General features: G+C 43.6%; 1 protein-coding gene across 4 annotated transcripts in view; it reads right to left on the bottom strand.

Moving 5' to 3' along the window:
* Nucleotides 1–222: 222 nt before the first annotated feature.
* Nucleotides 223–13,994, bottom strand: part of LOC126540834 (cytochrome P450 3A6-like) — a 31,235-nt gene continuing 17,463 nt past the window's right edge. For all 4 annotated transcript variants that reach the window (XM_055075972.2, XM_072286603.1, XM_055075973.2 and 1 more), the window contains 3 exons: nt 12,289–12,478; nt 5,790–5,998; nt 223–3,509 (listed from right to left, as the gene is read on the bottom strand). In XM_055075972.2, coding sequence (XP_054931947.2) covers nt 2,568–3,509; nt 5,790–5,998; nt 12,289–12,478 — 1,341 coding nt within the window. In that variant the 3' untranslated portion in view covers nt 223–2,567. The remainder of the gene's footprint in view (nt 3,510–5,789; nt 5,999–12,288; nt 12,479–13,994) is intronic.

Raw genomic sequence — 13,994 nt, 5'->3', positions numbered from 1 at the left:
GCTGTTCTCCGCATCTGATGCCGAGTGGATGCTCGGCACGCTCGCTTTATCTTTCAGGCAATCTGTGGCGGGTTCGAAATTGGGACAGCCGAGACAGGTGGTGGCTTCCTATGCGCTGTCCCCCCGCGCGCCTTGTACCTGGACGTTGCGTAAGCCCAACTATCTGCGCATGTTTGGCTGTGCGTGCTTTCCTCTGTTTCGTATATGACTGTCAGACAATCGGCCAGTCAATCAGCCTTTTATTTTCACCAAACAAAACATCTGTGAAAAGGGGGAGACGGCGAAAAAGCTGCGGATACTGCAGCTTCACTAAGCACCGTCCACCCTGAAAGAGCAATGACAGCGTAAATGTACAAGCAAAAAGCGAATTATACAACCAGAAAGTGAATAACTAAAGTGACAGGGTAAACCCACAAGCGAAAGCAAATAATTATTATACACCAGTACGAAAAAAAAAAATCGTACATATAGCATCATATTTACACATAATAAAGCAAGAGAAGACAAATGGCATTGTAGCTGTATGCTTAGTGAAAACATAATGATATAAAACAATCAATTCAAGAAATTCGCTGTTACAGAAGCAAAATAACTACATTGGTGGGTGTAACAGCTGTGCCGTTACAGGACGTTAAATCCCCTAATTAAGCTTTCTTCGCTCCTGCGCCTCTTCGCAGACGCCCTGACATTTGTGCAAACACGGATACGTATCCTAGTAGCATTCCGTTTATAGCTGTTGTTCCTAGTCAAGAAACATATGGCTTCTTTCCCTTCTTTCTTTTCTATCTATCTGCATCAGTTGTTAAAGCAAGAGAATAAATATAGCAACTACGGCAAATCGGCCAGAATTCTTGCCAATAAGCAAATTTCAACGAATCAAAATTGTGGCATTATTGTAAAGAATACGCGGTGATAGAGGAAAAGACACGTGCCGACACATTCAGTACTATAGAACGCAAAATGGCAGCATGGTGATGATAATATCATGTTTAATGGTGCAAGGTCCACGTTAAGAATATGATGGTAGGTTTTGTCAAGACATGCAGGACACATCGACATCTGCGAAAAGTATACCGCTTGTACCGCCCGAAAATAAAGTGTCAGAAGTGTACGGATTTCGTTTCGTACTACCTTTACGCGTGCATTACTCACCGAGCCGTGAAGGATTGCTTCTGAGGAACATAACGATTCCCTTGTTAAAGAGTTCCTATTTTATTAATCTATGTTATATTTGAACGATTTATTTATCCATTGTAATTATGTTGCAGATATCAAAGAGATTCCAAATAAGCTATGCCCTTTACCTTTTCGTTTCTTCTCATTTATCAGTTATCAGTTCTCATTTATCAGTTAATACAAGGCTAACTACCATAATAGGCACTGTTTGATATGATTTACGATTAGCTACTATGATTTACGATTTTTTTTTCTGTATTGCGACGCGGTTATTGGAATATCCTACACAGTGGGTTTGGGCCATTGTTGCGCCCTTATACATCTAATGAATTTGTTTTCCTTTGCGACTGTAATAAAAACCTACACGGTGCTAACTCCAGAACCCTTCCGCCGCTGTGTGCCGCTGCCTTGAGCTGCCCCAGTCTCGGCGACCAATTCTGTGCCGTCTCGCAGGCCCAGCGAGGGGGCGGCGAGGCAACACCTCGACGTCCCCACATGAGAGCCCTGAGGCACCGTCGGCGAAACCTCAGCAGGACTATAAATAAAGTTGTTACCAAGCAACCCAGTCCGTTCAACTTTCTTTGATACCAACTTTCATAAGGTGTCTTCTAAATTTCAAGAGACCAATAACAATATTGAAATACTTGAAATATTTCCAAAGCGTAATAGATACTCTTCTATGGAAAAAATATTCGAACATTGACCAAATGTACAACACAAGAATCATACTTCATAACCTAACTTGCAGACTCAAATAATTACGAGCAGAAGGCACAGATGCAAGAGAACATTCCATTTTCTAACAAAAAAAAACGTAATCTCATCTTACAAGGGGACCAATAACACACATAAAGGAGAGAAATTAAACGCTGCCCTATAGCTACTTAGCCTACCATTGTTTAGTGGTTGAAACCATCTATTAATTAAGCGCAAGACTGCGGGCAAGGAGCATTTTCAAATGGCGATGACAGGTGAACAAGCATGAAAACTTATACGAAAAAAACTAAGCATGCTAGCGCTAGATGCAGCCTAAATATTTCAACGTAAATTGGCAAAATTAACTTGTCATTTACCTTTTTTATTGTGCAACATTTTCGTACTGCTACATTCGCACTGGTTCGTGTTGGTTAGCTGTGCAAAGTATACGAGCCGGGAAACGATTCGAAACTACGGCTGTACATCAACCTATTCATAGTTGGTGAGTATGCGCTCTCTCCCAATAAAGGCGAATCAGCATGCTCATCACCCTGAATCCGGCTTTAATGCATCCACATTTTAATGGTGATCTTACAGAGTGAGAACTGAGAAGTACGCATAGAACAGATATTTTACAATGTATTTTTTTTTTAGACTTAGCGCAGGCATTGGATATGAAATATTTTTGACCACGCTCAAGCATGCCGTGCAGTAAGCTTCAGATGGACGCCGCCCATCGGGTTACCCACCAGGCTAGGAACAGTCATGAGCAAGGGATCTTGTGATTTTTCGCAGATTTCCAGCTTATAGTCTCGCAGAGTCTTTATCAAGGCAGTCTTCATCGTCATCAGTGCCACTCGCTTGCCGAGACAGCTCCTCTGACCTAAGCCGAAAGGAAAGTAGGCGGCGCTGTGGCGCTTCTTGGACTCTTCCTCCGAGAATCGGTCGGGCATAAACTTCTCCGGCTCCCTCCACAGCTCCGGGTCGCGATGAACGCACCACGCAGGCGCGATGATGTTCACGCCGGCAGGAATGAAATGCCCGAGAACCGTCGTGTTTTGTATGCAACGTCGCACCACCATGAGCGGCACAGGCGGGTAGAGGCGTATGGCTTCCTTGACCACCATGTCGAGTCTCTCCAGCTCGTGTAGCTGCTCGAACGATAGTTCTTGTACACCCGGGAATCGTTCTTCCATTTCGTCCAAAATCTTCGTCTGTTCTTCGGGGTGCTTGGCTACCAGATGCATTAGGAAGGAGAGCGCCGACGCGATGGTGTCGAAGCCCGCTATGAGAAGTACCACGGCGTTGGAACTGACGTGGCGGTCTTCCAGAGTTTTAACCTTCTGACCGGCGGCGTGATTGCATTTCTTTGCGTTCTCCTGGGCGTCCAGTATCATTTGTATCATGTCCTCGCTGCGGGGCCTCTTCCCCGTCCGACGCTCCTCGGTGATTTTGTCCACGTCATCCATCATTTTCTTCATGCAGCGAGCAAAGGACGACAGTGGGTAGAACAGGAGCAAAAGCGGGCGCAGAGCGGGAAATGCGAATGAGTTCTCGAGAGCTGTTTGGTCCAATTGTTCGAAGACCTTGCGCATCCACGTTAGGAAAGGGTCCTTGCTATCTCGCTGGCAGTCAATCTGAAAGATTCACCGGTTACCCGTCATATTTCGCATGCAAAATACTGTAGAATAATGGTAACTTTTGGGAGCATGCTGTTTGTTGGCTTTGCTACTGGCATATCAAAAATTCAGGGTGTTTTTTTAGCTTCACCAAATTTTTTCAAGGCTCAAGGCCAAGGATCAAGGCCTAGAATTGTGACGTCTGCCTGTGGCAGACGTCACAATTCTAGGCCTTGATCTAAATTTCTCGATGAGGCGGCCATTACTTCTACGAGAAATCAAGATATCTATATAAATAATTAACATAATTACGTTGATCATCCGTTTAATTAATAACATCTCTGCCACTATTTCAATCAACGAAATATAGCCGTTGAGTTCACAAGGCAAATTCAGTTGGAATGAATTCGCAGGAATGCACCAGTTTCGAGATACTGATTTTCAACGTGCCCGTCCATATGCATTGGCGTTCTAGTTAATTTTTTTAGGCAAAAGCTGTTTTATTTATTGAGGCACAAAAGTAACTGGAACGCCAATGCATTTCGTCGAACACGTTGAAAATTATCTCAAAATAGGTGCAGCCCCCCGAATTCAATCCAAGGAAATAAGCCTTGTGAATTCACCCGCTATATTTCGTAGATTGAAATAGCGGCTGTAATTTTGTTCATTAAAAAGATAGTCAACGTAATTATGTTACATATTTACTTAAGTCTTTAGATTTCCTGCAGAAGTAGTGGCCACCCTATTGAGTAATTTAGATCAATGATTGGAATTGTGCTATGTGCCACAGGGATTTTTTTTTTTTAATTTGCTGCAGTAAAAAAAACACCCTGGGTTTTGCAGCTTGGATTGCGAGCTGAGATATTTTCATCCCGAGAGCGGACAACGAGACCGGAGGTCCTTTTTTGTTTCTGCCTTAGGAACTCCGCATTATACGTTGCCCTCCGTACACTTCTCGCACAAATAAGTACAATAAGGTGGGAACGGAAAAAGCGTTTCAACCAAACGTTTGGAGGACGCTTAAGCTTCGCCTTTAAAAGTGAAACGCGATAGCATTCAAAGATCCCTGACTGCTTCTCACGCTTCCCTCCAACAGCAGCGTATGTAACCGTAATGTTTACCGGGAAGCACTTGCGGCCGCTGTGCACAAAGGCGGGCTTTCTGATAGACGTGCGGCCTCTTGCCGTAGTTTAAGTTTAAATAGTTTAAGATAAAAGCTCTTGAACAGCCAGTTTCGGTTTCTTTTCCGAAGATGAAATTGGGCCCTCACGTCATCATACAGAAGGCGCGTACGCGGAAGAGGACAACACGACATTGTGGCAATCACTCCCTGCCGATCCGTGGAAGCGTAGCCGCGGCCTAAAGAGCCGGAGCAAGCGTCGTTTCGTCGTGATGGCCTGCTCCCACGTGATCGCCTTCTGGAACAAGACATTAAGGTGGTCTCATTCTGGGAAATAAAACCAAAACACGCTATAAAAAACTACTATGTTACGCTATATAAAGCGCACTGTGGGTTCCTATAGTATCTTTAGTAAGGTTTAAGGTCTAGGAACATCATTTAACACGAAAAAAAAAAATTGAGGGGTCGAAGATAATCAGACTCTCTTGGAGCTCACGTTCGGAAGAAAAAAGAGGAGGCCTTTTTCGTTAATGCTATAGCTGTTGATTATAGCGGGTGTCCGCATATTCCGGCGCCTGAAATGCAACTTCTAGTGCGGACATTTATTTATTAATTTTTATCACTGTCACGTGCGCCGCTAGTATATACAGCGGGAAAGGTGGTGAAAAAATAATACAACTCAAAGATGTAAAGGCTACAACGGAAACAGAGTGAAAAGATAAATAGAAAATTGTAACAACAGCACTAAAAACCAGATGAAAACAATAAAATACTCTTAAACAGAAACCGGAAGTCCGCACTTCAATCCTACATGACCTTATTCAATGCATCTTCTGATAACGGGTCACGAATGTTAATTAATGCTGAGACATATTTGGTTTCTTCGAGAGAATAAACCGCGCTCCAAGCAACATCATTCGCGATAACTTTTCTTGCACTTAGAAAACGAGGCTCACTCCTATCCGTGTGTTATGCTCCACCATTAAAGTACAAATGGACACCACGTTCAATTTCCTATGTGTTTTCATTCGCTTCATTGTCTTCTGGCCTCATGTGTTTGTCGCCACCAACGATATTCGAGCCACTCGGTTTCCCTTCTTTTCGCTCATCAGAAAGCTAAAAGTAGCCTGAGACAGCCTCCTTGGGAATCGGTCTGTACCAGCGTCATTCGTTCTTACCTCCCACGCTAACGCTGCCTTCGTGATGATGTCAAGTGCCAAACTCTGCGCGAGCCCATACATCTCGGCGACCTTCGATTTGGAACAGAGTTCTCCCAGCAGGTCGATGAACACGTCTGCGCACTTGTTCACGATGCCGGAGTACAGTTTCACTTTTGTGGCTGTGAAACCCTGGTTCATGATGGAGCGCACCTTCCTCCACTCGGAACCTGCAGAAGGATGCATGCCAAAAGAATGGTTTCAATTCTGCGCACTCGCTTATCGCCACTTTTATTAGGGTGTCCGGGCGCGAACTTGTAGCCGAACACTATTCTGGTCGGCCAACTATGTAAGCGGGAAGCGGCTGCGTATGCAGAACGAAAATATATATGCGAAAATTAAATATATGCAGAGCGAAAAGGTGCAATTCATTTTGAAAGAGGATTCTGGTCGCTGTCGTCAGTGGCGCGTTATTACGTAAAATTGATGCGTTATTCCCAAGAGGTATGTGCCCCGATACCTTGCCGGTCAGGTTGATGTTAGAGGTGTATATTCGCTATTTTGCACATTTTAACATTTTTTGGCAAAGGACGAGCGCGTTACAATAAGACTTGTACGCAACAAATTACGTCAAGTAACTGCTTGAAATCAGTTACGCTATTTGGTAATATGGTAATTTAAGTGTTACTTTGTTTGCTCAGTAACGCTCATTGTTATTCAACCATTTTTGTCACTAGCCAATTGCATGCAACAAGTTACATTTTTCAGGAAGTCAGCTACAAACACCGCCGCAGGGTGACGTGTGGGGATGCGCGACTCTCGCGCGTCCCCTGATATGTTTTTCCCGCATAGCGCGTCTCCTCTAACCCGGCTTCGCCGCGTGGCCTGGCGCCCGCGGCGGTCGGAGTGGTTGAGGCGCAGTGCGAGAGATGGCGTGAGTGTTGCGCTGCTAACGCCGCCTCACGGCAGGGTTACTTGGGGGCGCAGGGGAGAACAGGCTTTCTCTTGGGTTCGGGGAAGCAAGCAGTACGGACGTGCCGTGCCGCGCGTGCGCCGATCCATGCTTCTGCGAGACCGTCTCGCGTGGCCGCCTTGGAACGCGCCACCGTTCGCGTGACCGTACATGCGAATGACCAGGCGTTGGGATCCAGCATGGGGCAAACATATTCGCTCGCTATCCGGTCGCGGTGAGTCGGACTTCTAGATTTGTCGCGCGCCCATCGGCATGTTTTTTGGCTAGCAACTCGGCTAGCAGGCATTGATCTATGAAATGTGCAATAAATGCCCTTGTGATTGCTTGCACTACTGTGTTGTTGTTCCTTTGTCCCAAGAGCACGGAGGAGAACCCCACAGACCCTATAGATTTGGCGGGACCTACAGTGTTCACAGGGATGAAAACATGTGCCTAGGTTACCTGCCTCCCGCAATCAGCGTCCCGCAGGTACGCCTAGATCACCTAAACACGACAGGCTTGCGGATTTGCGCACGGTTCTCTTCTCCAATAATAAATTGATCTCTCTCTTTCCAGGAAGCGCTTCTAAGCGGTCTTCACAAGCGGTAAAACCTGTTTCTCAATTCTTTTTTGCTTAGTGCCATCTTTGAGTTCTCTGACATAGACAGAGATTCTTGAAAGAAACACACATGCAGTCTGTGTGATATATCTGTGTGATATAAACGCGCCTCATATACACCTATTTTAGAGCGATCGTTGCACAAGAGCCCATCTTTAGGGCTGAATAATACATTTAAACTCTATTGCACGTTTGACCACATTTTCAAGGTACGTGAACGTTAGCAGGCGTCCGTTACAATTAGTCCTATAAGTCTAAATGGCCAACGAATCAGATTACAACGAAGGTGCCAAATAAAACAACGGACGTAGGAAGGAAACACGAGACAACCACGTAGGCGCTTGGGGAGGATAACTTGCCCCTTTGAGGCGGCTGACCTGACATTGAAAACTGCTTTGCAGCCGATGGACACATGACTTGCTAAGAGCGTTGGTTAGACATGATTGAATGATGCCCCTTTTTATTACTTTTGAGTGAGCTGAATGGTAGGGGAGGATGGGTTTGCTAGCCCTTGCCTTGAACTGCCAGCACACAAGACACGATGCGAAAGTAATTTCCAAATCTAAATATCTTAAACAGTTATCGGCCGGAAGCTCGTGAGTCAGGGTTAGAGGTTGCAAGGGTGTTTGAAACTCGCCTACTTGGTTGTCTCGTGTCTCCTTCCTACGTCCGTTGTTTGACGCCTTCGTTGTAATCATGCATAACCAACTCGCCCACCAGCACGTGCTCGGAGTCATTTAGACTTATACGCTGCTTATACGACTATGTGTCGACTGCGATGGCCACTTCGGGCGTTGATATAAAGAAATCACTTATAGACCATATCTCAGTTTCCGAATGGACCTATCGAGATCGCTTTCACCTAGCCGCAGCAAGAATGTGGCGTTCCGCTTCACAGAGGACCCACACCCGAGCATTGCGCACTGAGTAACCACAATCTTGTGCGCAGGAAATTGGTACGTTGCAACATAGTCCTCCCCTCCAGCGGGCACATCGAGTGAGTTTTGAGTGTCGCTGCAGATTTCCTCACAAGAAAACGAACAATTAGCAGATCAACTTTCGAAAAGCAAAGTTTAGTGAATATAAAGAACGTGTGAAGACTTGCAGAGGATGTACTGAAAGAACGATAGGCCAGCTCATTCCATTTATAGTATTTGTGCAAGCTTAACAAAAGTCAGGAGGCAAGTAGCGTTATTGTAATCGATTACTTTTTACTAATTGGTTGCTTGGTTAGTTGGGGTTTAATGCCACAAAGGCTACTCAGGCCATGCAGCGCCAGTCAAAAGATAATAGAAAACGCATTGTTAAAGCAGGTAAACCGGCGTTGCAATATAGTTGGTGTAAATAACCAGTTGTTAATAAAAAGTCAAACAAGTTAGTAAATGGCACTAGCGGGTTATCTGCCAGCAATATGGCAGGGTGTATAAGTATATGTAAATTATACAGGTTGTGTAAAAGCTTCCCTCTCTGAGTTTCGACGCATGGACGTGTCATAAGGATGTGTCATAAGGACGTGTCATAAGGACGTGTCATAAGGAAGAGGCTCATGGCATTTTTCGCAAGTTGGCGGGTTTTCTTTACGAATGAGAAAATTGTGTGTCAAATGTGTGTGTCGAATCCGAAGTATACATAGGATCACGTCATAGAACAGTTGCTCGTCAGTGCAGGAGTTGCACTGGCGAATTGCGGGTTTAGTCAGATGTAGCTTGTTGCTTATGCAATGGTCCCATTCATGTTGCCATTTTGACCTCAAGGCCTTCTTAATCGCATTGATGCTATCTTTATATGTAAGTGTCTGTTTGTTACGTCTTTGTACGCTGCCAAGGATGCGCATCTATCCGCTGCTTCATTACCCGGTATCCCAACACGGCTTGGCAACCAGCAAAAGCTAATTGACCGGGCGTATTTGTAGTCACCATGTTTCAAATATCCCCTAACAGGGGTTCTCATTCGAATTTGACGTGCAGAACCTTCAGGGTTCTCAATGAATCATTGTATATTACTTTGTTTTCGTGTTTGTCAGCGATGGTCTTTATTACTACAGTCCATAGTGCGTAGACTTCGGTTGTATAGACAGAGGCATGCTGTGGTAATCCAATGCTTGTTTACCTATTTTCTGTTAGGGCCTCCACACCAAAATGTTCTTCTCTTTTGGAGCCATCAGTGTAAAATTTTATGTAATTTTGATATTTGTCCTTAAGGGCGGGGAATTCTTGTATAATGTGTTCATGTGGTGTGCCTTTCTTCTTCAAATGTGTCAATGTTCAGTCACATAACACTGCGAAATCGTACCACGGGGGCACACGCTGTGGCTTTCTGACAACTCGAGGACTTCGAGAGGAGGGTCATAATCCTGGCAATATTCCTCATATCGCAGGACAAGCGGCTTGATAATGTTCGGTTTATTTTTATAGTGTCAGCGTGAGTTACACTGAATGACGATGTTGTAGCATATGCGTTGTGGTGCGGACTAGGTTCTGAGTATGTAGGAAGAAGTTAGAAGCATTCTGGCGCTGCTTTGAAGGAGGTTCATTACATTCAACATGTAAGCTCTGGACAGGTGATATTCTGTAAGCACCGCTTAACAGTCGTAGTCCAAGGTTATGACCTGGATCAAGTCGTTGGATGTAAGACTCTCTGGCTGAACCATATATGATTCTACCATAGTCTACTATGCTACGTACTAAAGTACGGCAGGTGTGTAGCAGGCATTTACGCTCAGAACCCCAGCGCTTCCGGGACCAGACATTGAGAATTTTAAGCGCATTGTTCGCTTTAATTTTAAGACTATTTATGTGCGCGAGGAAGTTAAAACTTTTTATCAAACAGAACACCCTGAAACTTGTGTCCTTGTTTTACCGGTAGTATGGCTGCCTGTAGCCTACCGATGGGATCAGGTTCTCTTTTTTGTGAAAAGACAACACTAATAGTTTTTTCAGTTGAGAAGCGAAAACCGTTTTCAGATGCCCACTGCTTGAGTTTCTTTAGCGTTATTTGAATTTGCCGTTCGCAGGTTGAAACTTCAATGCACGACTCGCAATTTTTACTGATTGTTCAATTGATTTCTTGGAGCAGCAATGCGTAACTGCAGTCAATTATATTTTCGAAAGAAGTAATTGTAATTGTAATCGGTGTAATCGGTGACCTTTTTCCGTAACCTGTACAAGCGTGGGTAAAAGAAATGTTTAGGGCGTTTAGTCGAAATTCCTTCTTTAGTTACGGACATGCATACAGAACGCATCGCACGTCAAAGATGCTGCATTTTCTAAAGCACAGCGTACCTCAAGAACGTTAAATTGCTTTCTTAGACTCGACCTGGTTCTCATCACTTAAGGATGAATTTAGATCTCTGAGTGCACCTTGTATTCAGCGGGACACAGTGACCATGCAGCAAAGCATGCTAAACAGAATATTCAAATCACAGGCGTTGACGCGCGAACTGAATTTATTGGGCCATGAGGTTCTATGTATACATAAAGAGCTTCAATTTTGTCACTTTTAGTAACCATGGTAATATAATCTGATGTCTTGTCGCACGTGACGGCAACCATGAAGTGCACGGACTAGGTGCGCTGACGTATGGGTACGAACGCTCCTGACACGGCCAATGCTAGCTTGTGCTGGTTCCAACACCTGTGTTACTGTCCTCTGATAACTACCGTATTCCCTATATTAAAACTATCCTTGGTAGTCAGCACAGGCTGTGCACAAGCAACATTATCTTTTCCTTGTCCACTATATATGTCAGCAAAATAGTGAGGTATGTGTTGTCAGACTGTACCTGTGCAGCCCCTCTATATTAAATTCGAGATCAAAGAAAGACACCAATATAAATTGTTCGCTCTTTTTTGAGAATGCAAGCGCTCTTTTATTTTATATTCGAATCAACTCCTTCCATGTTACTACGTTTTGTGCACTCTTGCTGTTTGTTTCAGCAGAACCACCGCGTTTAGGACGCACAAAATAGAGTGCAGAAGAACCTTTTTTGTTGCAGACTACAGGCGGAATGCAGCAAGCTTTTCGTTTGTCAGATGTGTATGCGATTGCCTAAAACTAATTTTTGATCACGGGTCAGGGCAAATATCAACAAGACATTTTCTACGCTATACCTTTCTTTAAAAACACTCCGGTCAATGAGAAACATTTCCTCCGAAGGAAGAGATTTGTTCCTTCTGCCTCTGTTTCACTTCACGTGATACTCATTGCTGTTCGCAAAGTGGGAATGTTTAATGATCGTCAAAACGTAAATCCATCAGCTTCATCACGAGAGTCTACACATAACCTTGATGATTAGCAGCTTTTTTCATTTGTCTTGTAGTTTTTACTCTGACCAACGGGATTAGCTTTTGATATGGATGAGCATGGACGTCAACAAAAAGAAACGCTACAATAAGAACGCAGTATTCGAGGCTTTCCCCCCTATATTCCACTGAAGAGAGACGCAATATATTGAGATACAATGCTTCTTGGTATTGTGCTCGAGCTTCTATTGGGCCCACAAACAACGGAAACGTGCTTCTCAGCACGTTTTCGTTGTTTTGGGGCCCAATAGAAGCTCAAACACTATACCAAGGAGCATTGTATCTCAATATATTGCGTCTTGAGAAAGACCATCATCATTGTGCCATTGGTAAACTGCGGACGTATTTTGCACGTGCTAAGATAGCTAACTACGGTAGCCATGCCTGCAAATTTATGTACGGTACTGAGTTTTAGCATTAAACATTACAATGCAGCCTACATGACTATGCAATCACATCATCTGTACGTGTAATTTATTTCATTTGTTTAAAGACAGTGCGTGATGGCACGGCACCACAAATGCACTGCAAACGCGTGTGATCCGGTTCGTTACAGAACAGAAGAAAGAATTCTTTAGGTTTTGACATAGCTGCGCCATGGGGCTACGGAAAGGTCGTTAACCGCACAGGGCTCGACCATGGACTTACCCGTGACAAAAAATACTGAGCTTGTCATGGGTTCCACGTCGAGGGCATAAAATGGTCTGTCTTGGAATATCCGGCTGTCCTTGATGAATATTTCCTTGATCACATCGACGTCTGTGATAACCATGTAGGGTTTCTCAGCCAGATAAAACCCGAAGATCTTGCCATATTTGCGTATCCATTCTTCCATCACCTGTAGGGGAGGCAATGAACCGAACAGAGGAACATCTTACTGGCAACTCACTTGAGTCAATAGAAAATCCTATTAACAATGAACTCCAACGTATCTCGACCTGGTTTCGTAATAATCATCTAACTTTAAACACTGAAAAAACTAAATATGTTATTTTTCGTTCAAAACAAAAGTGTATTGAATTAAGTGATTTTTCTATATGTGTTGACAACAATGTTATTGATAGTGTGTCTTCTTTTAAATATTTAGGGGTCATGTTCGACTGCCACTTGTCTTGGAAGGAACAGGTGCACAGTGTGTGTAAAAAGGTTGCGTACGGTTGTTTTACCTTGTCTAAGGCACGGCGGCACTTTCCACCTGCTATTCTTAGATCACTGTATTTTTCATTATGTCACAGTCATCTCAGTTATTGCAGTGAATCATGGGGAATCACATACAAAACGTATTTAACACCATTGCTAAGACTACAAAAACGTGCCTTGAAAACCATGGGATTACCTTCTTCGAATAGTTCTAACAATAACATTTTTGACGCAATGCAAATCATGTCATTCACAACCTTACGCGATTACAAAATAGCTCTTATGGTTAATAATATTATAAATACCAACTACCCCTTACCTCTTCGTGCATTCAGTATTCCCGTCCGCAACACTAGACAAGCCAGCAATGGCAATTTTAACCTTCCTATTTGCCATAATGCGTACGGAGAAAGACGAATAGAATTTACAGGAGCGAAAATTTGGAACTCGTTGCCAATTGAAGTAAAGCAAGCTAGGAATTTCAAACTGACATGCAAGAAACATTTTTTGGGAATGGAAGCAAGGCTACAAAGTTAGTTTTTCTTCAATGTGTTTGTGATTGCTGTCCTATATGTTATTTTGTATTGGACCGCTTACTAGCCTCATTGGCTATCGGTCCAAATATCTGTGTATACATTTTGTTTGTGTTACTCAATAAAGACTTCTTGATTCTTGATTCTTGAAATGACAAAAAGCGGCAGCATGACTTAATGGAAAATTGCCAGAAGATTGCATTTCTTTACAGCCGAAAAAAATAATAGCGTGAAGACACGGGTACACAGTGATGGCAATGGCGAGGAACAACGTACACACATGACGCCGAGATTTTATTTTCTCGTCACATGATCAGTATGTGCTCAAGCCTGTACGGTGCGTGTTTGAGAGCTCATGAGCGCATCGTATAAGCGGGCCACTAGTAGCCGCAACGTGATTTAAACGTATATAACAAACAAAAACAGCTAAAAAGTTTTCAGCTTGTTCACCCTAATTAATGGCACTATTTGGGGAAATTTGCCGAAGATAAGCGTATTTTTTTCCCAAGAATACATTTTAAAAGGCTGGTCATTTGGTTGAGAATTCTTACATGAACTATTGAACGAAGTATGCAGGAACGCTTCATGAAAACTGTCAAAAAGGATGTGACTGATCATGCTGATAGCTTCTAACATTCTTGTTTCCAGAATTTATGCAACTGATTAGGTTACAGCTGGAAA

Source organism: Dermacentor andersoni, chromosome 2 (assembly GCF_023375885.2).
Source record: "Dermacentor andersoni chromosome 2, qqDerAnde1_hic_scaffold, whole genome shotgun sequence".
In the NCBI taxonomy this organism is placed as follows: domain Eukaryota; kingdom Metazoa; phylum Arthropoda; class Arachnida; order Ixodida; family Ixodidae; genus Dermacentor; species Dermacentor andersoni.
The sequence above is the reverse complement of the archived record's forward strand: the minus strand, read 5'-3'. Positions and strand labels throughout refer to the sequence as shown.